At 44.7% G+C, this 25,473-nt stretch overlaps 1 protein-coding gene across 20 annotated transcripts in view; it reads left to right on the top strand.

Moving 5' to 3' along the window:
• The window catches only part of OBSCN (obscurin, cytoskeletal calmodulin and titin-interacting RhoGEF), a 168,352-nt gene that overhangs the window by 30,255 nt on the left and 112,624 nt on the right, over window positions 1–25,473 (top strand). For 19 of the 20 annotated variants that reach the window (XM_063724835.1, XM_063724832.1, XM_063724838.1 and 16 more), the window contains 8 exons: window positions 2,020–2,295; window positions 3,137–3,412; window positions 4,254–4,529; window positions 5,367–5,642; window positions 8,806–9,081; window positions 15,454–15,729; window positions 18,319–18,594; window positions 22,912–23,187. In XM_063724835.1, the coding sequence (XP_063580905.1) occupies window positions 2,020–2,295; window positions 3,137–3,412; window positions 4,254–4,529; window positions 5,367–5,642; window positions 8,806–9,081; window positions 15,454–15,729; window positions 18,319–18,594; window positions 22,912–23,187 (2,208 nt within the window). The remainder of the gene's footprint in view (window positions 1–2,019; window positions 2,296–3,136; window positions 3,413–4,253; window positions 4,530–5,366; window positions 5,643–8,805; window positions 9,082–15,453; window positions 15,730–18,318; window positions 18,595–22,911; window positions 23,188–25,473) is intronic. The other variant, XM_063724833.1, reaches the window with a different exon arrangement.

Genomic DNA, 25,473 nt, shown 5'->3' with positions numbered 1-25,473 from the left:
AGGAGAATCTAGAGAGTCGTGTTTTGGGGTCAGTGAAGACTTTGATGCATAAGTGACGTGCAGGTGTGAATGCCATGGTGAAGCAGGGGAGCGGCTGGGGAAGGGCTGAAGGACCGCAGCCCCAATGGGCACAGGTGACCTTAGCAGGAGCAAGGGCTCCATGGCTGCTGAGCAGATCTGAGATGAGGATGTGGACACAGCTGGTGTCTACAGCTGTTTCCCCAAGCCAGGCTTTGAAGGGCAAGAGAGAGAGCAGGGGTAAGATGCAGGGCTGGTTCTGGCCCCTGTGGCCCCTGGTTACTGCTGAGTCATGAGGGGGTGTCAGAGCCTCACCACCTGCTGCTGTCCATCTGCCTGCCCTAGCAGAGCCACCAGGTCACCAAGGATAAGCTAGTGAAAGGCAGGCAGCTGGATGCATCATTATTTCCTTCGTAAAAATTAATTTACAACATAAAAACACCACCTTTTGTATGTTGGGCACAAATATGTTTTTAAAAAGATTTTTAAAAAATCTAAGTGTCCAACAGCAGATGAATGGATGAAGAATATGTGTTGTATATTATGGTATGCAGGGGGATGCTATTCAGCTGCCACTCAACAACATGGGTGAAGCTGGAGGATGTTATGTTAAGTGAAATAAAACATAAAGACAGTTACTGCACAGTCTCACTTATATGTGGAATCTAAAAATGTTGAACTCGTAGAAGTAGAGAGTAAAGTACCAGAGGCTTGAGGGGGAGGTAGGTCATGGAGATGTTGGTCAAAGTGTACAAAGTTTCAGTTTGGAGGAATAAGTTCAAGAGATCTATTGTACAACATGGTGACTATAGTTAATAACAATGTATTGTATTCTTGAAAATTGCTAAGAGAGTGGATTTTTAGTGTTCTCACCACAAAACGATACATATATGAGGTAATGCATATGTTAACTAGCACAATTTAGCAATTCCACAGTATATACATATTTCAAAACACATTGTTCATAATAAATGTATACTTTTTTGTAAATTAAAAAAAGACTTTTAGGATAAACTACAGAGAGTGAGGAAGAAGTAAAAATAATAAAAGAGGTCATGCAGAAAAATTTCAGAAATGATAACATGAATCCTAAAATTTATAGATTCACAAGGAATCATTGTAAGTGTAAAGAAGATAAATTCTCAGCTAGACATATCATAGTGAATTGTAGAAGGCCAAAAACCAAGAGGAGAGCCTTAAAACTACCGGACAGAAGAATATATTAACAGAACAACAGTTACCCTTCCTATAGATTTTTCAGTAGCAATGAGAAGCCCAGAAATGAAATAATGGCATAATGTCCAAATTAGCAAGGGAAAACAACTCTCAACCTAGAATTCTGTACCCAGCTAAGCTATCATTCAAAAGTGAGTGTGAAATAAAGACATTTTCAGGAAGTAGATTGACAGAGTTTACCATTCACAAAACCTTCCTGAGAGAATTACCAATAAATACACTTCATAAGAGGAAAATGTCATCTAAAATAACAGAATAGGTGCTGAAAGTAGTGATATGAGGAAACCAAAATAATGAAAAGATACAATCCCAAGGCCTAGGATTAGATTATACCAATGGCAATTGGCCCTCTAGAAGTTGTAGCCTGCATTAGCAGTCCTTTGTGGGTGTCAGGGCTACTCCTTATTCTGCCAGTGTTACTTAAGGAATTATCTCTGAAAATATCTATGCATTGGTGTGCAGGTCACAAACTGCTTCTCTTTGTTTGTATACTTAGGAGATCACAGCTGGTAAATAAATGCCAGAGCCTGAATTGCAGCATATACCAGTCTGAAAATTATCTAACTGGGAGGCTTCAGATTCTGAGAACTAACCTATTGCCTGCCCTTTGCATCTTCAAAATGTAAAGTTCTTTTTGTTGAGAAATCCAGGAACAGGGCAGGCTTGTGGCTGAACCATCAGAGTTTTGAGATCAAGAAGGTGGGCCCTCATTCAGTTCTAGTAATTGGAATATGTCTGACCCTGTGTGTCCCACTCTGTCCCCAGAGCCCAAGGTGGTGTTTGCCAAGGACCAAGTGGCACACAGTGAGGTGCAGGCTGAGGCAGGGGCCAGTGCCACTCTGAGCTGTGAGGTGGCCCAGGCCCAGACGGAGGTGATGTGGTACAAAGATGGGAAGAAGCTGAGTTCCAGCTTGAAAGTGCATGTGGAGGCCAAGGGCTGCAGACGGAGGCTGGTGGTGCAGCAGGCGGGCAAGACAGATGCCGGGGACTACAGCTGTGAGGCCAGGGGCCAGAGGGTCTCCTTCCGCCTGCACATCACAGGTGGGTTTCTTGAGATCTTTCTTATGTTCCTTAGGATAATTTTTAGTGACATTAGCGTGGAGGTGCCACCTAATTGCCTCTTTTCTTACAAAGCTTCCCCTATAATAACAACTAGCAGGTATTAATTTTGTGCCAAGGGGCATAGATTTTGTGAATGCTACTTGTCTTTCTGCTTGCTTAAACTTCAAAACAATCCTATGAGGAGGAACTCTGATTATTCCCATTTTAAGATAACACACAAGGAAGTAACTTACCACAGTTCACAAAGCCAGAAAATTGCAGTCAAGATTTGGACCCAGTATTCTGGGATTATTATTCCTTTTTTTCTTCTTGAAGAGTTCTATCTTCAGTATTTATATTAGCAGCTCTGCTGGTTATATATATTCTCTCATTTTTTTTTCTCATATGAAAACATATTTGTTCTCCCTTTGATTCTGAGGGCTATTTTATCTGGGTATAATGTTACAGTTTAGTAGCTACCCCTCCACCCCCATCATATTTTAAAGAGGTCATTCCATTGTCTTCTGGCATCCATATTTCCTTTGAAATATCAACTGTAAGATTTATTTTGGATATTTTAAGGGTCATGTATTTTTTTTCATCCTGTTCCTTTTAAGATTTTCTTTTTGAATTTGCTTCATGGCATTTTTTTCTTTGATGAACCTAGGTGTGGTTTCCTTTGTCTTCATCCGAGTTGGGATTGTAGAGCATCTTGAGTCTGTGGGTTTATATCTTTCATCAGCTGTTTGCTGTTACTGAATCCTGAATCTTCAGTGCCTGTGAAATGGGTTGGTCCCAGATTTGTGTCTCTGACTGTGCATCCTTCCTTGTCCACCCTCAGAGCCCAAGGGGGTGTTTGCAAAGGAGCAGTCAGTGCATAATGAGGTGAAGGCTGAGGCGGGGACCAGTGCCATGCTGAGCTGTGAGGTGGCCCAGGCCCAGACGGAGGTGACGTGGTACAAGGATGGGAAGAAGCTGAGCTCCAGCTCAAAAGTGGGCATGGAGGTCAAAGGCTGCACACGGAGGCTGGTGGTGCTGCAGGCGGGCAAAGCAGATGCTGGGGAGTACAGCTGTGAGGCTGGGGGCCAGAGAGTCTCCTTCCACCTGCACATCACAGGTGAGTTTTTTGAGGCCTTTCTTGTGCTTTTAGGATAGTTTTTAGGGACTTTGGGTACATATGGAGGTCTCACCCAAGGACCTTTTTTTCTCATAAAGCTTCCCCTGTAATAACAACTAGCAGGTATTAATTTTGTGCTGAAGGCCTAGATTTTGTGAAATACTTCTTGTCTTTCTGCTTGCTTAAAATTCAAAACTATTCTGTGAGGAGTAACTTTGATTATTCCCATTTTAAGATAACACACAAGGAAGTAACTTACCACAGTTTACAAAGTCAGAAAGTTGTAGTCAGAATTTGGACCCAGTATTCTGGGATTATTATTATTTTTTCTTCTTGAAGAGTTCTATCTTCAGTATTTATGTTAGCAGCTCTGCTGGTTATACATATTCTATCATTTTTTTCTCATATGAAAATATATTTGTTCTCCCTTTGATTCTGAGGACTGTTTTATCTGGGTATAACACTACAGTTTATCAGCTATTCCTCCACTCCCTAACATTTTAAAGAGGTCATTCCATTGTCTTCTGGCTTCCATATTTCCTTTGAAATATCAACTGTAAGATTTATTGTGGACATTTTAAGGGTCATGTATTTTTTTTCATCCTGTTGCTTTTAAGATTTTCTTTTTGAATTTGTTTTGTGGCATTTTTTTCTTTGATGAACTTAGGTGCGGTTTCCTTTGTCTTCATCCTGGTTGGGATTGTAGAGCATCTTGAGTCTGTGGGTTTATGTCTTTCATCAGCTGTTCGCTGTTACTGAATCCTGAATCTTCAGTGCCTGTGAAATGGGTTGGTCCCAGATTTGCGTCTCTGACTGTGCATCCTTCCTTGTCCACCCTCAGAGCCCAAGGGGGTGTTTGCGAAGGAGCAGTCAGTGCATAATGAGGTGAAGGCTGAGGCGGGGACCAGTGCCATGCTGAGCTGTGAGGTGGCCCAGGCCCAGACGGAGGTGACGTGGTACAAGGATGGGAAGAAGCTGAGCTCCAGCTCAAAAGTAGGCATGGAGGTCAAAGGCTGCACACGGAGGCTGGTGGTGCAGCAGGTGGGCAAAACAGATGCTGGGGAGTACAGCTGTGAGGCTGGGGGCCAGAGAGTCTCCTTTCAACTGCACATCACAGGTAAGTTTTTTGAGGTCTTTTTATGCTATTAGGATAATCTTTACAGGCTTAGGGTATGTATGGAAGTCCCACCCAAGGGCCTTTTTTCTCATAAAGCTTCCCCTATAATAACAGCTAGCAGGTATTAATTTTGTGCTGAGGACCTAGATTTTGTGAAGTGCTTCTTGTCTTTCTGCTTGCTTAAACTTCAAAACAATTTGCGAGGAGGAACTCTGATTATTCTCATTTTAAGATAACACACAGGGAAGTAACTCACCACAGTTCACAAAACCAGAAAATTGTGGTCAGAATTTGGACCCCGTATTCTGGGATTACTATTCTTTTTTTTTCTTGTAGAACTATGTCTTCAGTATTTATATTAGCAGGTCAGTTGGTCATATGCATTCTCTTACTTTTTATTTCTCTTGTGAACACATATTTGTTCCCCCTTTGATTCTGAGGGCTGTTTTATCTGGGTATAACATTACAGTTTAGCAGCTACTCCCCACTCCCTAACATTTTAAAGAGGTCATTCCATTATCTTCTGGTGTCCATATTTTCTTTGAAATATGAACTGTGAAATTTGTTATGGATATTTTAAGGGTCATGTACCTTTTTTCATCCTGTTGCTTTAAAGATCTTCTTTTGATTTTGCTTTGTCGTAGTATTTCTTTGATGAATGTAGGTGTGGTTTCCTTTGTCTTCATCCTGGTTGGGATTGCAGAACATCTTGAGTCTGTGGGTTTATGTCTTTCATCAGTTGTTTGTTGTTACTGAATCCTGAATCTTTGGTGCCTGTGAAATGGGTTGGTCCCAGATTTGTGTCTCTGACTGTGCATCCCTCCTGTCCACCCTCAGAGCCCAAGGCAGTGTTTGCCAAGGAGCAGTTGGTGCATAATGAGGTACGGACTGAGGCAGGGGCCAGCGCCACACTGAGCTGTGAGGTGGCCCAGGCCCAGACGGAGGTGATGTGGTACAAGGATGGGAAGAAGCTGAGCTCCAGTTCGAAAGTGCGTGTAGAGGCCGCAGGCTGCATGCGGCAGCTGGTGGTGCAGCAGGCAGGCCAGGCAGATGCTGGGGAGTACACCTGTGAGGCCGGGGGCCAGTGGCTCTCCTTCCACCTGGACGTTTCAGGTCAGTGCTTTGGGGGTACTAACTTTGTAGAGGTGATGATGAGACTGGCTGATAGACTCTGGTGCTCTTCCCATTAGCCTTTACCTCTGTTGTTTCCTACCCTCCCAATTCTTATTTCATAACTGGTGTGGTTAAGGGAGGCCAGATGGGAAGGATATGTGTGGAGGGAGAGGGGCTGTTGCTGTGTACCTGGAGTGGTGTTTTCATGCAATAATGCTCAATCATACATTCCGATCATCTGCCTAGACCTTGCTGCTGTTCCTTCTCTACCAGGCCCTGTGGTCCAAGGAAGACAAGGTGTCTCCACCTGGGGTTGTGTGAATTTCCTTCTACTGAATATCTGGCAGCTCCCACATGCCTGCACCCCATACCTCATGCTTGTTCTCCCTAGTGACAGATGTTTGAATTTAACTTATCTGGGAGAAGGGGAAATTTCAGCCACACAACCATACATAGAATTATCTCAAGATCACACTGTGGATTATCTGATTTTCTATGTCCTGGGACCTTCTCCCCTCCTTTGCATGGACATGGAAGCTACCTGTGCACCCACAGGTAGCAAAACCTAGATCCATGTTTGTTGCAATGTCTGTGTCAAGTAAAACAGCAGCATGGATTGGTACATATGAGCCTGTGATATGCACCCATGAGGTCTGGAATTCTCTTCCAAGAACAACTCTTGTTTTCCTTTGTTTTTAGTTAGAACATGTCAGATTCTCCTTGGAGCTTGATTTTTAAATTTAGAAATGGAAAGGAATAAGTAGCTTAGGTGACATCACCAGGCGCTGCTACAACTGAGATGCAATAGTAGCAGTATATTAGTCTGTTCTCACACTGCTAATGAAGACATACCCAAGAGTGGGTAATTTATAAAGGAAAGAGGTTTAATTGACTCACAGTTCCGCATGGCTGGGAAGGCCTCAGGAAACTTGCAAGGCCTTAGGAAACTTACAATCATGGCGGAAGGCACCTCTTCACAGGGCTGCAGGAGAAAGAATGAGTGCCGAGTGAAGAAGCGAGCACCTTATAAAACCATCAGATCTTGGTGGTAGTAGTCACTCACTATTACAAGAACAGCATGAGGGAAACTGCCCCCATGATTCAGTTACCCCCACCTGGTCCCACCATTGACACGTGGTGATTATTACTATTCAAGGTGAGATTTGGGTGGGGACACTGAGGCAAACCATATCAGGCAGCCCCTGACTGGCAAAAGCAGTATTTATTCAGTAGCATTTCCCAGTAATTATGTTGTGCCTATGGCTTTTCCTGACTGGGTTATAGAGAATTCTGAAACTACATTTATTTTCTTTTCATTAAGAGAATCTTAACATCAGAGATCTGTGGGCTGCAGCCTCATGTTGACGCCTGGGGGCCAACACATGACAGTCTGGTATTACCACCGTGCAGTGGTTTGTGGGTGGGTATAGATGCCAGTAAACCCACTATATATCTTTCTAAAATGCTATTTGAGGAGAGTATGACAAATATTTACTGGTATTAAATGTGAACAGGTTCAACAAATTGTTAAATTGCTTAAAAAGTATATAAAAAGTAACATAAGAAGAAATAGACAACTCAGATAGTCCCATAACTTTTAAATAAATGAGACTAGTAACAAAAATATTTTCACTAAGAAATTTCTAAGCAATATCTAATAACTTTTACAGGAAATTATACCAAACAATCTGCAAATAAATTATTCCATATTCATGGAGATTCTTCTAGAGAATACGATGAAGAGATACAGTCTCTGATTTGTTTCATGTGGATAGCATAACATTGATACAAAGTAGGACGAATTAAAAATGTAGGCCAACCTATTATGGATAGCAAGGACAAAATCTTAAACAACATATTATTCATATATATTTAACAATATACTAAGAAAATAGTATGCTATGAAGAAAGTAGTATTACCCAGGCATGGTAGTGTGCACCTGTAAATCCCTGCTACTTGGGAGGCTGAGGCAGGAGGATATTTGAGCCCAGGAGTTGGAGGCTGCAGTTAGCTATAATCACATCACTGCATTCCTGCCTAGGGCAACAGAGCAAGATCCCATTTCTAAAGAAATTGAAAAAAAATTAGCTGGCTGTGGTGGCATGTACCTGTAGTCCCAGCTACTTGGGAAGCTGATGTGGGAGGATGGCTTGAACTCAGGAGACTGAAGCTGCAGTTAGCTATGATGGCATCACTGCACTCCACTCTGGGTGACAGAGTGAGACCCTCTCTCAGAAAAAAAAAAGAGAAAAAAACAAAAACAGATTTTGGGCCACTAACCATATGGGAAAAAAAATCAGACCAGGGTCTCAACCACACACAAAGTCAACTCCAGTTGGTTAGAGATGTCAGAATCCCGGGGAAACCCATACAAGTCTTAGAGGAAAAGGGAGATGTTTCTAGTGACTTCATAGTAAAGCATGACTTCCTAAACAGAACACACATGCCCTGACCACAAAGAAACACATTTGATATATTTGAATACATTAAAATTAAAAATTTTGATTCTTTGGAAGACACCATAAGAGAATGAAAAGGCAAGCTACACAGAAAAGGAAGATATTTCTAACATGCTAATGTTCTAGTATGCTAGAGCTCACTGCTCTAGTATTTAGAGGTAAAAAGAGATCCTAAAATGAAGGTGTAAAAGAAAGACAGTGCTATTGAAAGTCAGACAAAGCACTTGCACAGTGACACCACAGAAGAGTGAAGACTCCGTCCCCAGATCATCAGAAGGCACCCAGCTGACAGTCCTCCTGACATGGCCCCAGGAAGCCATGGGAGGCCCAGGCCCTCCCCCAAGAGGCCAGAGCTGACCCTGCTGACAGTGGCAGGAGCAGGAGCTTCAGACTCTGGGGCCCTGGTGTGAGGACGCACCCTGCACAGTCCCGTGGGGAGACCCCGGCACATCTATGAGGGGAGCTGTGCAGGCATCAGGATTCCAGTCCCTGCCCTGGAGGATCTGTCATGGTGGCCCTGCCTGGGACAGCCCATGGCACCATGCAGAATGGATGGAAAAACTGTGTTCCTTGTGCTGGGAGGCGGTGGTGCAGCCTGGAAAGCATCTGTCCCTCGCACTTCCCCTTCCAGGCCTTCTCTCCCCAGTGCTGCCTTCCTGACCTAGATGGTGGTGGTCACCCTGTGTATCCCTGCCTTCCCCAGAGCCCAAGGCAGTGTTTGCAAAGGAGCAGCCGGCGCACAGGGAGGTGCAGGCCGAGGCGGGGACCATTGCCACGCTGAGCTGCGAGGTGGCCCAGGCCCAGACAGAGGTGACGTGGCACAAGGACGGGAAGAAGCTGAGCTCCAGCTCGAAAGTTCGAATGGAGGCTGTGGGCTGCACACGGAGGCTGGTGGTGCAGCAGGCGTGCCAGGCCGACGGCGGGGAGTATAGCTGCGAGGCCGGAGGCCAGCGGCTTTCCTTCAACCTGCACGTGGCAGGTCAGTGCTTTGTGGGCGCCAAGGAGCCTCTTTGGAGGTGATGGTGGTTCTGGCTCGTAGCCCCAGGATATCTCTGTGCACTTTCCTTCTGCCTTCGTGTCTCAGGCTTCCCATCCTCCTGCTCCCATTTCCATCCCTGTGGCTGGGCCAAGGGAGGGGTGTGCATGGGAGGGAGAGGAGCTGTTCCTGCAAACCTGGAGGCGTGTTTGCACTTTGTAATGCTCAGTCACTGGTTCCTAGCACCTGCCCAGAGCCTTCCTGGTGCTCCTTGGCTTCTGGGACTCTGGATCTCCATTGTCTTGGGTTCTGAGGTTGACCAGGCATCTCTCTCCTAGGGCTCTGTGAATATCCTGTCAGTATATGTTCTGGCAGCTACCATATGCCCTCACCCAGCAGCACATGCTATTTCTGGTCAGCGAGAGATATTTTAATTTTTTTCCTGGTAGAGTGACCCAAACCTTCATTCCTGAAGGGTCTAGGTCATTTGTAGTCCTGCCTGGATTGGGTTGTTGTAGTTTCCCATTGACCTTAATCGCAGGGCATGGTAATACTGAGAGACGCCCTAAGGGATTGCCTGTATTCCACACATATGCCTCCTTACCTCCATTGTGAAGTAGTAGACTGATTTCATCTTGATAGTTCAGGTCAGTCACCCCAACCAACAATGTAACTCCCTTAGCCTGTTGATTTAAAGGTAGGAGGAGCCCAAAGTGGCCAGGTGGCAATCTTAACTTCCAGTTTAATGGGATCGTTGTTGTGTTTCCTGGTGGCAGCATTCCTCCTTCCAGACCTAAGACCTCTAAGTTGGCAGAACGTAATGTCATGGGAACAGGAAGCAAAAATTTTGCTAGTGGGTCACTAGGGGCGATGGTGAGTGGTGCCACTTCCACTTCCATCCCTTGATTCCTGGACTCGTGAATCCTGGCTATGGGAAAAACAGTGCCATATATTGAACACCGATTCAGAGCATACACAGCCTCTGGAGAACTTTGCCCCAGCCCTGCAAAGTATTGTCACCTAGTTGGCACTGGAATTGTGACTTCAAAAGGCTATTGAACTGTTCTATCAATCCACTTGCTTCAGGATGATGGGAAACATGGTAAGACCAGTGAATTCCATGAGCATAAGCCCACTGCCACACTTTTTTAACCATAGAGTGCGTTGGTCAGAGGCAGTGCTGTGTGGAATACCATGACGGTGGATAAGACATGCTGTGAATCCATGGATAGTAGTCTTGGTCAAAGTGTTGTGTGCAGGATAGACAAACCCATATCTGGAGTAAGTGTCTATTCTGGTGAGGACAAACCATTGCCCTTTCTATGATGGAAGAGGTCCAATATAATCAACCTGCCATCAAGTAGATGTCTGATCACCCTGAGGAATGGTGCCATATCGAGGGCTCATTGTTGGTCTCTGTTGCTGGCAAATTGGGCACTCAGCAGTGGCCTTAGTCAGGTCTGCCTCGGTGAGTGGAAGTCCATGCTGCTGAGCACATGTGTAAACTCCATCCCTGCCATCATGGCCGCTTTGTTCATGGACCTATTGGGTGATGACAGGGGTGGCTGGGGAAGGAGGCTGAGTGGTGTCTACAGAACGAGTCATCCTATTCACTTGATTATTAAAATCCTTCTCTGCTGAGGTCACCCTTTGGTGAGCACTCGCATGAGATACAAATATTTTCACAATTTTTAACCACTCAGAGAGGTCCATCCACATACCTCTTCCTCAATTTTCCAATCATGCTTCTTTCAAGTCCCTGACCATCCAGCCAAACCATTGTCTACAGCCCATGAATCAGTGTATAATCGCTCATCTGGCCATTTATCCTCAAGCAAAGTGCACAACGAGTGCACTGCTTGAAGTTCTACCCACTGGGAAGATTTCCATTTGCCACTGTTCTTCAGGGATGTCCTAGAAAGGGGCTGTAGTGCTGCAACTCTCCACTTTTAGGTGGTGCCTGCATATCGTGCAGAAGCATCTGTGAACCAGGCCCTAGTCTTCTCTTCCTCTGTCAGTTGATCATAGGGAACTCCCCATGAGGCCATTGGTGCAGGCTGGAGGAGAGAAGGCAGGGTGGCAGGAGTGGGGACCATGGGCATTTGAGCCACTTCCTCATGTAACTTACTTGGGCCTTCAGGACCTACTTAAGCCCGATCATGTATATACCACTTCCATTTGATGATAGAATGCTGTTGTGGATGCCCAACTTTATGGCTAGATGGGTCAGAAAGCACCCAGGTTATGACAAGCAGTTCAAGTCACATGGTGACTTGATGATCCATAGTCAGTTGTTCAGTTTTCACCAAAGCTCAGTAACAGGCCAAGAGCTGTCTCTCAAAAGGAGAGTAGTTATCTGCAGAAGATGGCAGGGTGTTGCTCCAAAATCCTAAAGGCCTCCACTCTGATTCACCTGTGGGGGCCTGCCAAAGGCTCCAGACAGCATCCCTATCTGCCACTGCCACCTCAAGCACCACTGGATCTGCTGAGTCATATGGCCCAAGTGGCAGAGCAGCTTGCACAGCAGCCTGGACCTGTTGCAGACCCTTCTCCTGTTCTGGACCCCACTCAAAACTGGCAGCCTTTTGGGTCACTTGATAAGTGATCCAGAGTAACACACCCAGATGAGGAATGTGTTGCCTCCAAAATCCGAATAGGCATCGTGCCTCTTTCTTGGTTGTAGGAGGGGCCAGATGCAGCAACTTATCCTTCACCTTAGAAGGAATATCTTGACAGGCCCCACACCACTCCACCCCTAGACATTTTACTGAGGTGGGAGGTCCCTGAATTTTAGTCAGATTTATTTCCCATCCTCTGGAATGCAAATGTCTCACCAGCAAGTCCAGTATGTTTGCTGCTGTGTGTGTCTGTGTTCCCTTGGCTGATACATAGGGAAGCCTGAGAAATACAATTAATTTCCTTTTTTTTTTTTTTTTTTTAATAAAGAGAGTGTTGATGCCAAATAGGGGTGGGCTGAAGTCCCATGGTGACCTCTGGGTGCTAACACATAAGTTTGGTATTACATCAGCATCAGTGTTATGTGGATGTGTATAGATAACAGAAATCCCACTGTATATTTCTGTGAAGTTATTTTCAGAGAATATGACAAACTGTTTTATGTAACAAATTTGAAAAGTTGTGACAATTTGGCTAATTCCTAGTAAATTACATGAAAACTCACATAAAAGGATACAGAAAACTTAGTCCTATAAGTTTTAAATAGATAGAGGCAGTAGTAAAAAAATCTTTTAAACCCAATAATTTTCTAGTAAACTGTTTCAAATATTCTGGAAAGCAGTTATTCCATATTCATGAATATTGTTCTGGAGAATAGGAAAAGGAGATTGACTCCATATGCCATTTTATGGTTTTTTTTTTTTTTTTTTTTTTTTCCGAGACAGAGCCTCACTCTATTGTCCAGGCTGGAGTGCAGTGGCACGATCTTGGCTCAGTGCAGCCTCTGCCTCCCAGGTTCAAGTGATTTTCCCACCTCAGCCTCCCAAGTAGCTGGGATTACAAGGATGCACCACCACCGCAAAAATAGCATGTGTGCCAACTATTTTTTTGTATTTTTTTTTCAGTAGAGATGGGGTTTTGCCGTGTTGCCCAGGCTAGTCTCAAACTTCTGGGCTCAAGCTGTCCACCCTGCTTGGTCTCCCACAGTGCTGGGATTACAGGCATGAGCCACCATGCCCAGGCCATCATTTTATATAGATAGCGTAACATTAATACCAAAATCTGACAAAGGAAGTAGGAAGAATTAAATTGTAGACCAATCTATATGGATTTGTCATTATGGATATCAAGAACACAATCATAAAGTATTAGCAAATGGAATTCAGCAACATATCAAGAAGACAGTGCACTCTGTTGAAGATCCTGGTCCCAGAATGCAAGGCTGGTTTGGCTTTAGAAGCATTAGATCAGTATAATAAGCTTGACCTTAACAGATTGAATGAAAAATGATGTAATTATCTCAATAAATGCAGATTAAAAGTATTTGATAAAATCTAGAAGATATATTTGAGAAAATTTAGCATCAACTCATTTCATAGGATTCTTAACAAACTTTATAGAAGTGTTCTTCCTTAATTTGATAAATGGTACTGCAGAAGCACCACTAGGATCCCAAACCTTGAAAGGTTTGATTCAGAGAAGGAGACAGGGCAGTGTCACCACTTGTATCCAACATTGTACATAAGGGTAAGGAGGAAAATAAAGCAAAAGGCATAGCACTTGGAAAAAGTAAAAGTGAAATTTACTGATGATATGGCCATTCACCTGGAAAATCCAATAGAGAACTTAGTAGACTAAGTAACATTGTTGAGAATGATTATCCTGTTAAAAAAAAAAACAACACACAGAAAATATAGATACTTCTGTATCTATATACAGCAGTAAACAGTTGCAAAATGAAATTTGAAAAGACTTACAGTAGCATCAAAATTACAATGTTTCTAATTCAAAGTCTAATAAAGATGTTTAAAACCTGGGGAGGGGCTAGGAAATTGTTGTATATTTTGCAAGACAAGAGATCTAATTAAATGGATAGAAATTCATGAAAAATTAAAATATATTCATTAACAATCAGGATCCAAACAATTTTTTTTTGTGGGGGAATGAAAAGAAAATCAAAGTATGAACATTACTCTACCAGATGTCAAAAATTATCGTAAAGTTACAGTAATTAAGACAATGGATTTCAATGAATGGTTAGGTATCAGAACAAAGAAACAGTCCCATGCATCAGTGATCTCTGGATGGCCCCCTTCCTTTTTTTTTTTTTTAAACCATGGCATCTGTGCAAAAAGTAGAGAAAGGATAGTGTTTTCTTTTTTTTTTTGTTTTGAGATGGAATCTAGCTCTGTTGCCCAGGCTGGAGTGCAGTGGCGCCATCTTGGCTCACTGCAAGCTCTGCCTCCCGGGTTCATGCCATTCTCCTGCCTCAGCCTCCCGAGTAGCGGGGACTACAGGTGCCCGCCACCACACCTGGCTAATTTTTTTGTATTTTTAGTAGAGACGGGGTTTCACTGTGTTAGCCAGGATGGTCTTGATCTCTTGATCTCCTGACCTCGTGATCCGCCCACCTCAGCCTCCCAAAGTGCTGGGATTACAGGCATGAGCCACTGCACCCGGCCAAGGATAGTGTTTTCATAACTAGTGTGTGGACCATTTAAACATATGGGAAGAATTAAAGCATATTGGTAATTCATAGCATGTGCGAGAGTCAGCTCCTGGTGGGTTAGAGACCTCAGGGTAAAAGGTAAAACCATAAACCCCAAGACAGTAAGCATAGGCTATCTACAGAATTTAGGGTAAGGAAGTGTTTAAATAGAACACAAATGCCCTAACCACAATGGACAAGAGTGATGTATTTAAATACATTGAAACTAAAAGGTCTGATTAATCAGAAGGTGCCTTAAGAGATGAAAACCCAAGTCACACAGGTAGGGAAGATAAAAAGTGCATAATTGTGACCTCTCTAACATTTAAATATATAAAGAAGACCTTAAAGCCAGGGTCCCCAACCCCCAGGCTGTGGACCAGTACTGTTCTGTGGCCTTTTAGGAACCGGGCTGCACAGCAGGAGGTGAGTGGCAGGTGAGCATTCCCGCCTGAGCTCTGCCTCCTGTCAGATCAGCAGCAGCATTAGATTCTCATAGGAGCATGAACCCTATTGTGAACTGTGCATGGGAGGGATCTAGGTTGTGCTCCTTATGAGAATCTAATGCCTGATGATCTGAGGTGGAACAGTTTCATCCTGAAACTATCCCACCGACCCCCATCTGTGGAAAAATTGCCTTCCATGAAGCTAGTCCCTGCTGCCAAAAATGTTGGGGACTGCTGCCTTAAACTGAACAAAGACAACAAGACAGTGCTATTGATAATGGGATGGAATTGAGTAGTGACACCACAGAGGAGCAAACACGAATGGCCAATCCTCTAGAAAGATGCTCAGCCCTGTGAGCCACTGAACAATAAAGAAAGCCACAGCGACACACCCCGCTGAGGCCAAAGCTGACCGTCCTGACAGTGGCAGAAGCGGGAGCCTCAAGATGGGTTCTGTGGTGAGGATGCGCCCTGCACAGCCGCATGGGGAGACCCTTGCTCCATTCATGAGGGGAAGGGTGCAGGCGTCAGGACCCCAATCCCTGCCCCAGATGAGCTTGTGTGTGCAAGATCTGTCAGCCACCCCACCAAGGACAGCCTGTGGCACCATGCAAAATGGATGGAGAAACTTCCTTGTGCTGGGAGGTGATGGTGCAGCCTGGAGAGCGTGTGTCCCTTGCTCTTCCCCTTCCAGGCCTTCTCTCCCCAGTTCTGCCTTCCTGACCTAGATGGTGGTGATCACCGTGTGCATCTTGTCTTCCCCAGAGCCCAAGGCGGTGTTTGCCAAGGAGCAGCCAGTGCACAGGGAGGTGCAGGCCCAGGCGGGGGCCAGCGCCACACTCAGCTGCGAGGTGGCTCAGGCCCAGACAGAGGTGATGTGGTCCAAGGACGGGAAGAAGCTGAGCTCCAGCTCGAAAGTGCGTGTGGAGGCTGTGGGCTGCACACGGAGGCTGGTGGTGCAGCAGGCGGGCCAGGCGGACGCCGGAGAGTACAGCTGCGAGGCGGGGAGCCAGCGGCTCTCCTTCCACCTGCATGTGGCAGGTCAGTGCTTTGGGGGTTGGAGAGTGACCTTGTGTGGAGGTGATGATGAGACTGGCTGATGGACTCCATGGCCTCCAGTGCCCTTTCCATGAGACTCCACCTCTCCACTTCTCCATGCCCTCACTTCCCGGTTTCATGCCCGTGGCTGCACCAGGCTTGGCCGGATGGGAAGGTGCAGGGAGGGCCAGGCCGTGTGGTGCACCTGGAGCAGTGCTCCCATGCAGTGCAGCCTCATCACACTGAGCCCCTGCTCCAAACCCCTATGCTCTTTGGTGTCCAGGTCCCTGGTGCTGTCTGGCCCTGTGGTCTGAGGTGGACTAGGCGCCTCCCCTGGGAAAGTGGGGATATCCTTTCTATCATTCAGTAGCTGCCTCCCTTCAGCACCACGTGGGACTTCTAGCCCGTGAGAGACGTTTCAAATTCATATGAACCACATAAGGGGAAATTCCGCCCACGCAGTCCCACTTGGAATTCTCTCCAGACTGAACTTTGGGGCATCAAAGCTTTTGGTGTCCCGGGAGCCTCCTTTTTTTTTTTTTTTTTTTTTTTTTTTATGGATCTAGAAGCTTTAGAAGCTCACTGTGCACCCATACGTGGCAAAATCTCGGTCGTTGTTTTCTTGCAGTGTCTGTGCAAAAAATCCCAGCCCAGAGAGCTGGTGACTGTGCCCCTGGGATACAATTGCGAGATTCCAAGTGCTTTTCTTTTTTTCTTTTTTTTTTTTTTTGAGACGGAGTCTTGTTCTGTCACCCAGGCTGGAGTGCAGTGGCGCCATCTTGGCTCACTGCAAGCTCCGCCTCCCGGGTTCACGCCATTCTCCTGCCTCAGCCTCCAGAGTAGCTGAGACTACAGGCGCCCGCCACCACGTCAGGCTAATTTTTGTATTTTATTAGAGACGGGTTTCACTGTGATCTCGATCTCCTGACTTCGTGATCCGCCTGCCTCGGCCTCCCAAAGTGCTGGAATTACAGGCATGAGCCTCCGTTCCTGGCCTCTTCTTAAAGCTAATCTGGCTTTCCTTTTGTCTCCAGTTAACAACAGTCTGAATCAGAATTCCCCCTTGGAGTCTGATTTATGAATTTAGCAGTGGAAAGGAAGAAAGAACTTAAGCTATCTCAGCACACCTAATATATGTATATATTTTGTTAAGAGAGTCTGGGCACAGTGGCTCATGCCTGTTGTAGTGCCAGCACTTTGGGAGGTCGAGGCAGGAGGATTGCTTGATCTCAGCAGTTTGAGACCAGCTTAGGCACTATAGCGAGACCTCGTCTCTACAAAAACTACAGAAATCAGCTGGATGAAGTGGCACATGCCTGTAGTCCCAGCTACTCAGGAGGCTGAGGCAGGAGGATCATTTGGGCCCAGGAGTTCCAGGCTACAGTGAGCCATGATCACACCACTGCACTCCAGCCTGGGCAACAGAGTGAGACCCTGTTTCTGGAAAAAAAAAATAAAAGCAAAAACAACAACAACAACAACAAAACAGGCTAAATGTCAGAGAGAAAAAGGTTGTGGTACTACACTGACTCCCAAATGCCAACCCATGACAGCTTGGCATTCTATCAGTATATAATCATTTGTAGTTGTGTATATATAGATACCAAAAAAGCCCACTATGTATCTTTCTAAAATATTGTGTTAAGAGAGTCCGATAAATTCTTTAACGGTAGTACATTTTATAAGTTTTGGAGAATTGCCAATTTGTTAGAGAAAACTATGAAAAAGTTACACAGGAAGAAATAGACAACTCCCATAGTCCTATAGCTTTTAATTAAGTGGAACCAGTGATAAAAAATATTTTTATAAAAGGTCTAAGCCCAGTGGATCTACTGATAAATTATACCAAATATTCTCAAAACAAATTATTTAATGTTCTTAGAGATCCTTTCAGAGAATAGAATGAGAAGATACACTCTTGAACCTGTTTTATGTGGAGAGCATAACATAGATACCAATTATGCCAAGAACAGTATAAAGATTTGAAATTACAGGCCAGTCATTATGGATATCCAGGCCAATGCTTCAACAGTATATTTTCAAAGTGGTATGACCAGTATGTCAAAAGGAAAATGTACTATGATAAAAGGCGTAATTTAGAAATGCTATACTCAATATATTCAATATTCAAAACATCAGAAAATGTCATGCATGACATTAACAGATTGAAAGAAAAACAGTATGATAATCTCAATAAATGCAGAAGAAAAGTTTGATAAAATTTAACATCATAAATTCTGAACAGCTGTTTGATAAAATTTAGCATCAGGCCTGGCATGGTGCCCATACCTGTAATCCCAGCACTTTGAGAGGCTGAGGCAGAAGGATCGCTTGAGCTCAGGCATTTGAGACTAGCCTCCCAAGCAGCAGGGACCACAGGAACATGCCACCATTCTGCAGGGTGCCCTGGGGATGTGACAGATCCTGCAGGCAGAATGGATGGAGAAACTGTGTTCCTTGTACTGGGAGGCAGTGGTGCAGAGCCTGGAGAGCATCTGTCCCTCGCACTTCCCCTTCCAGGCCTTCTCTCCCCAGTGCTGCCTTCCTGACCTAGATGGTGGTGGTCACCCTGTGTATCTCTGCCTTCCCCAGAGCCCAAGGCAGTGTTTGCCAAGGAGCAGCCAGCACACAGGGAGGTGCAGGCTGAAGCAGGGGCTAGCACCACACTGAGCTGTGAGGTGGCCCAGGCCCAGACAGAGGTGACTTGGTACAAGGACGGGAAGAAGCTGAGCTCCAGCTCGAAAGTGCATGTGGAGGCTGCAGGCTGTACACGGAGGCTGGTGGTGCAGCAGGCAGGCCAGGCGGACGCCGGAGAGTACAGCTGTGAGGCTGGGGGCCAGCAGCTCTCCTTCCGCCTGCACGTGGCAGGTCAGTGCTTTGGGGATGCTGAGTTACCTTGTGTGGAGGTGATGATGAGATTGGCTGATAGACCCCAGTACTCTTTCCATTAGAGTTCATCTCTGGAAGTCTCTCGTAATCCTACCTGCCATTTTCCTACCCATGGCTGGCCCGAGGTTGGCCAGAAGGGATGAATGTGTACAGGAGACACTGTGAGTTGTGTTTCCAGGCAGTAATGCTGTTCACATATTCCCAGCACTCAGTCAGAACCCACAGGTGCTCCCAGGTGTCCAGCCCTTTGGCTCAATGGAACTGAGGGGGCTGCTACAGGAGGCTGAAGTAGACCAGATGTCTCTCACCTGAGGCCATCTGAGAGCTTGCACCCAGCCTCACCAGCCCGACCTGAGGGCTCTCCCTATGGAGAGATGGTTGAATTCCATTGAACAAGGATAAGGGCAAATTTCAGCCACACAATCATTCTTGGAATTATCTCATGATTGAACTTTGGATTACTGAAGTTTTATGTGTTCAGGGACCCTCTTCTCATCTTTCTTATGGGCATAAAAAGTCTCTGTGCACCCACATGTGGCAAAATCTATATCCTGGGTTTTTTTATTTTGTTGTTGTTGTTTTTGAGACAGAGTCTGTCACCCAGGCTGGAGTCCAGTAGCATGATCTCAGCTCACTGAAACCTCTGCCTCCTGGGTTCAAGCAATTCTCCTGCCTGAGCCTCCCAAGTAGCCAAGATTACAGGCGCCTGCCACCACACCTGGCTAATTTTTGTATTTTCAGTGGAGATGGGGTTTCACCATGCTAGTCAGGCTGGTCTCAAACTTCTGGCTTCAAGTGATCCACCCGCCTTGGCCTCCCAAAGTGTTAGGATTACAGGTGTGAGCCACTGCACCTGGCTTGTTTTTATTACCCTTCCTACAGAATAAATATAGAACTGGGAATTGGTGGCTCTGGACTGCGATACACCACTGTGAGGTTTGGAATTATCTTCTGAAAGTATATGTTGTTTTCATTTGCTCTTACGTCAGAACATTCTGTGACTGAACTTCCCTTAGTTTAATTTTGTATATTTAAAACTGAAGAGGAATAAACAAATCAAGCTACATCAGCACACATTTTAAAGATGAATTACTATACAGCAGCCACTGACAGATAAAGCAGCATGTGTTTCATACCATTCTAATAATTCATGGCTAGTTGATAGAGAAATCTGAGAACGAGCTCTATTTTCCTTTAGTAAGAGAGTCTTTTGTTGGATGGAGGTGGAGTGCAGTCACACACTTGTTCATAGGTACTGACACTTAACATTGGTGTCACATCAGCATGTAAGAGTTTGTGGAAGTGTACAGATGCCAGAAACCCCACTTTGTAGGTACTTGAAATGTTGTTATATGAGAACGTGTCATTATTATTATTATTTTGAGATGGAGTCTCACTCTGTCACCCAGGCTGGAGTGCAGTGGTGCGATCTTGGCTCACTGCAACCTCCTCATCCTGGGTTCGAGCGATTCTCCCACCTCAGCCTCCCGAGTAGCTGGGACTACAGGCGTGCGCCACCATACCTGGCTATTTTTTTTGTATTTTTAGTAGAAACAAGGTTTCATTATGTTGACCAGGCTGGTCTTGAGCTCCTGACCTCAGGTGATCCACCCGCCTCAGCCTCCCAAAGTGCTCTGATTACAGGTGTGAGCCACCATGCCCAACCCTATATTTATGCAAGTAAATTTGAAAAGTTTTGGCAAATTGATTGATTTCTTCAAAACTATATCAAAAGTAGAAATAGGTAAGTTGAACAGTCCTATAACCTTTTATAGAAATGCAACAAATAATCTTCTTATAGAAGATTACCCCAGTGCTGTACTGTAAACTGTACCAAATATTCTGGAAAGAAATTATTCCATGTTCATAGACATTCCGCTAGAGTATTGAAAAAGGACCTCAGTGCTCTATCTCATTTTATGTAGGTAAATATCATTAATACCAAGCTCTGACAGGGTGAATATGAAGAATTAAAATTGGCCAATCTCTTATCAATATCAAGGCTCACTATCTTAAACTAAATATAGCACCCTGAATTCAGCATTTTATCAAGAGGATAACATACAATGACAAAAGTCATAGTCCAGTAATGCAAGGCTGGTTTAACATGAGAAACATTAGAAAATCAGTACAAAATGTGACATTAACAGATTGAAAGAAAAACGAATGTGATTACCCCAATATGGAGACTAAAAGCATTGGATAAAATACAACATCATAAATATGCAAAAAATATTTGGAAAAATTTAGCATCAATTCATGTCATATAATTCTTAACAAACTCTAAATAAAAACATTTTTCCTTAATTTCATAAGCAATAGTATAAAGAAAACAAGCTAACATTACACAAACATGAAACCTTGAAAGCGTTGCCTTTGAGATTGGAAACAGGACAAGGACACCATCCATCACCACTTCTTCCAACATTGTATAGCAGACAGAGGAGGAAAAGAAAGTACAAGGTGTAAAACTTGGAAAATAAAACATGCACCTCACAGATGATATGGTTATTAATTTAGAAAGTCCAAAAAAAGTAATTATTAGTAAGAGATTTGGGAGTGGTTACCACATAAAAGAATCAATATACAGAAAACACTTCTAGATCTATGTACCAGAAACAAGCAGATGGAAAATAATGTTTTAAGAGATTTCCAGTACCATCTAAAATCTTGTAGTTACCAACTGCAAGCCTAACAAAAGATCTTTAGATGGTTTGTGGGGGGAAATTATTAAACATTGTTGAGAGACAGTAAAAAAGATCTCAATAAATGGTTAGAAAGCTGTAGGAGACCTGAAAGTGTAAATCCCAGTCAACCGTAGTTCTGTTGGGTAAGAGAATGCTGACAAGCGCATAGCAAAGGCCAAGCTGCCCTTGAGGAACGCAGTGTGGGGGCCTTTGCTGTACCAGACAGCAGGGTGTCCTCTAAAGCAGCGGTGATCCAGATACCTGGACCCAAAGGCAGGAAGAGATGAACAGATCAAAATATTTGAATACTGAGCTCAAAACAGCTTTGATGGAATCAGATTCCTCCTCCCTTTCTTTATTTTTTACCCTGGTGCTAGGAGGTGGTGTAGAGGAAGGGTGATCTTTTCACAAATGGTGCTAAGACGATTAACTGTTTACAAAAATAACATAAAATTGGGCGTCTACCTCCCCATACAAGAAATCAACTCAATGTGTGGGTAGAATAGCTCTTACCAGATAATATAGATAATATAGATTATCTGGTGACCTCTGGGTAATAGAAGATGTTTTGAACAGAACATGAATGCACTAGCCACACATGATGAATGATGTATTTGCCTGCAATAAAACTGATCACTTTATTTCATCAGAGGACCTTCATACAGGAGTGAAAGGGCAAGGCACAGAGATGGAGAAGATATTTGTAACATACATAGCATTTAATTATATGAAGTTCCTAAAAATAAATATGTAAAAGTGCCATTGAAAATTGGGGTTGGGCGTGGTGGTTCATGCCTGTAACCCAAATGCTTTGGGAGGCCAAGGCAGGAGGATTGCTTGAGCCCTGGAATTTGAGACCAGTCTGGGCAACATAGCAAGACCCTGCCTCTAGAAAATGAAAAATTAAACAGCTAGGCATAGTGGTACATGCCTGTAGTCCCAAGCTCCTTGGGAGATTGAGTTGGGAGGATGTCTTGAGCCTAAGGATTGAGCCTGCAGTGGGCTATGATCACACCAATGCACTCTAGCATGGGTGACAGAGTGAGACCCTGTCTCAAAAAAAAAAAAAAAAAAAAAGAAAATTGGGCAAAACACTTTTAACAGTGACACCACAGAAGAGTGAAGACTCCGTCCCCAAACCATCAGAAGGCGCCCAGCTTGACAGTCCTCCCGACAGGGACCCAGGAAGCCACAGGAGGCCCAGGCCCTCTCCGAAGAGGCCAGAGCTGACCCTCCTGACAGTGGCAGGAGCGGGAGCCTCAGACTCTCGGGCCCTGGGGTGAGGACGTGCCCTGCACAGTCCCCTGGGGAGACCCCGGCACATCCATGAGGGGAGCTGTGCAGGTGTCAGGACCCTAGTCCCTGCCCTGGAGGATCTGTCATGGCGGCCCTGCCTGGGGCAGCCCTTGGTGCCATGCGGAATGGAAGGAGAAACTGTGTTCCTTGTGCTGGGAGGTGGTGGGGCTTCTCCCGACCACACAGCCAGTGCAGAGCCTGAGGCTGGGGAAGGTTCTCTCGCTCCCGCCTCCCTGCCCAGGCCTTCTCTCCCCAGTGCTGCCTTCCTGACCTAGATGGTGGTGGTCACCCTGTGTATCCCTGCCTTCCCCAGAGCCCAAGGCGGTGTTTGCCAAGGAGCAGCCAGCGAGCAGGGAGGTGCAGGCCGAGGTGGGGACCAGTGCCACGCTAAGCTGCGAGGTGGCCCAGGCCCAGACAGAGGTGACGTGGTACAAGGACGGGAAGAAACTGAGCTCCAGCTCGAAAGTGCGAATGGAGGCTGTGGGCTGCACACGGAGGCTGGTGGTGCAGGAGGCAGGCCAGGCGGATGCCGGGGAGTACAGCTGCGAGGCCGGAGGTCAGCGGCTGTCCTTCCGCCTGCACGTGGCAGGTCAGTGCTTTGGTGGCCCTGAGGAGCCTCTTCGGAGGTGATGGTGGTTCTGGCTCGTAGCCCCAGCATATCTCTGTGCACTTTCCTTCAGCCTTCATGTCTCAGGCTTTCTATCTTTCCGCCCCCATTTCCATCCCTGTGGCTGGGCCAAGGGAGGGATGTGCATGGGAGGGAGATGGGCTGTTCCTGCAAACCCGGAGGCGTGTTTGCACTTGGTAGTGTGCAGTCACACCTGCGGGGCACCTTCCTGGTTTTCTTGGTGTCCAAGGAGGCTCGCTGCCCCTGGCGCTGGGGGTTGAGGTGGACCGGGTGTCTGTCACATGCACAGAAGTGAATGTGCTGTTGTTGGATGTCTGGTAGCTCCTGAGTCCTCACTCTACGGAGCATATGGCTCCTGCCAGGGGGAGGAGAGATGCCTCCATTTCATCCAACCAAGATCATGGGAGTTTTCAGTCACCAAATTGTCCTTGGAATTTTCCCGAAACTAAAATTTGGCTTATCATAGTTTTAGAGAAGGGGGAACACTCTTCCATCTTCCCATATGTTACAAAATGTAGATCCCTGATTTGTTGTGATTGTGTGAATCGTAAGGAGTGGCGCCCCGGTGGAGATGTGCCTGCAGTGCATCTATGGGCTTAGAATACTATTTCTAAAACAAAGCATGTTTTCCTTTTGTCCTCAATTGGAGTATTTGGTGTCAGTGTTCTCCTTGTAGTTTGATTTAGAAATGGAAAAGAATAAGTAGAGTAGGTGACACCACCACACTTCGTCAAAGGCGAGTTCCCTTCGTAGCAGCCTCTGTTTGTTATGTGTATTTACTTTATAGAATTTCCTAATGATTACTGTGTTTGAGCCTCCATGGCTGCTTCATAAAGAAGTCTGAGAAACAAATTTATTTTCCTTTCATTAAGACAGTCTTACTGTCCAGTAACCCTGGCTGTAGGTACTACACTGACCTCTAGATGCCACCACATAACAGTTTGTTATTGCATCAGCATAGAGTGGTTTTGGGGATGTATATACACCTAGAACCTCACTCTGTATCTTTGTCAAATTTTAAGAGAATATGACAAATTATTTTATAGAAATACATTTGTGGTAATAAATTTTATAGTAATAAATTTGAAAATATTGATAATTTGGCCAGTTCCTAGAAATATATTAAAAGTGACACAAAAAGAAAGAGATAACTCTAGTAGTCCTAGAAACTTAAAAAAATGGAACCATGAAAACCATCTGCTCATAGCAAAAGATGTAAGCCTGGTGGCTCTAATTGCTAAATTATACTAAATATTTAGGAAAGAAATTATTCTATGTTCATACAGATTCTTCTACTAGGGAACAGAAAAGCAGATATACTCCCCAGATAGTCTTGTAGAAACATGATATAGCCTAGGGCAGTGGCTCATGCCTGTAATCCCAACACTTTGGGAGGCCAAGGTAGAAGGATCACTTGAGCTCAGGAGTTCGAGATCATCCTGGGCAACATAGCAAAACCCTGTCTCTAAAAAACAATTAAAAAATTAGCTGGGTGTTGTGGTGGGTGCCTGTAAGTCCTAGCTACTTGGGAGGCTGAGGTGGGAGGACTGCTTGAGCCCAGGAGGTTGAGGTTATAGTGAACTATGATGGTGCCACTGCACTCCAGCTAGGTCAACAGATTGAGACTCTTGTCTCAAAAAAGAAAAAAAAAGAAAAATAAGAAATATAATATGGATATCAAAATATGACAAGGAATGTTAACAAGAATTAAAATTTTAGACCATATCTATTATGGATATCAAGGCAAAATATTAGCAAACTGAATTTAGCTATCTATCAAGAGGATAAGACCCTCTAAGGAAGGATGTAGTCCCAGAATGCAAGGCTGGTTTAGTTTTAGAAACAAGTGCATCTATATAAAGGATGATGGAATTAGATGCAATGAAAAAAATTATGTGATCTCAATAAATACAGAATACAATATTTGATTAAATTTAATATTAAAGTTTAGAGGTAATATTTGATAAAATTCAGCATCAATTCATGCCATGAAATTCTTAACAAATTATAAAGTATCCTTCTTTAATCTGGTCAATGGTACTGCAGAAAACACCAGGTAACTGCATTATTTAAAGAGAACCTTGAAAGCTTTACCTTTGAGATAGGAATCAGCGCGTGGAAGCCAACCATCCCCACTTCCATTCAGCACCGTACAGCAGAGGAAGGAGGAGGAGAAAAGAAAAGGTATAACACTTGGAGAAAAACATAAGTGGGATTCACAGATTATAAGAGTATCAATTCAGATAA

This window comes from Pongo abelii, chromosome 1, assembly GCF_028885655.2.
Source record: "Pongo abelii isolate AG06213 chromosome 1, NHGRI_mPonAbe1-v2.0_pri, whole genome shotgun sequence".
In the NCBI taxonomy this organism is placed as follows: domain Eukaryota; kingdom Metazoa; phylum Chordata; class Mammalia; order Primates; family Hominidae; genus Pongo; species Pongo abelii.
This window is presented reverse-complemented; position numbering and strand designations above follow the sequence as displayed.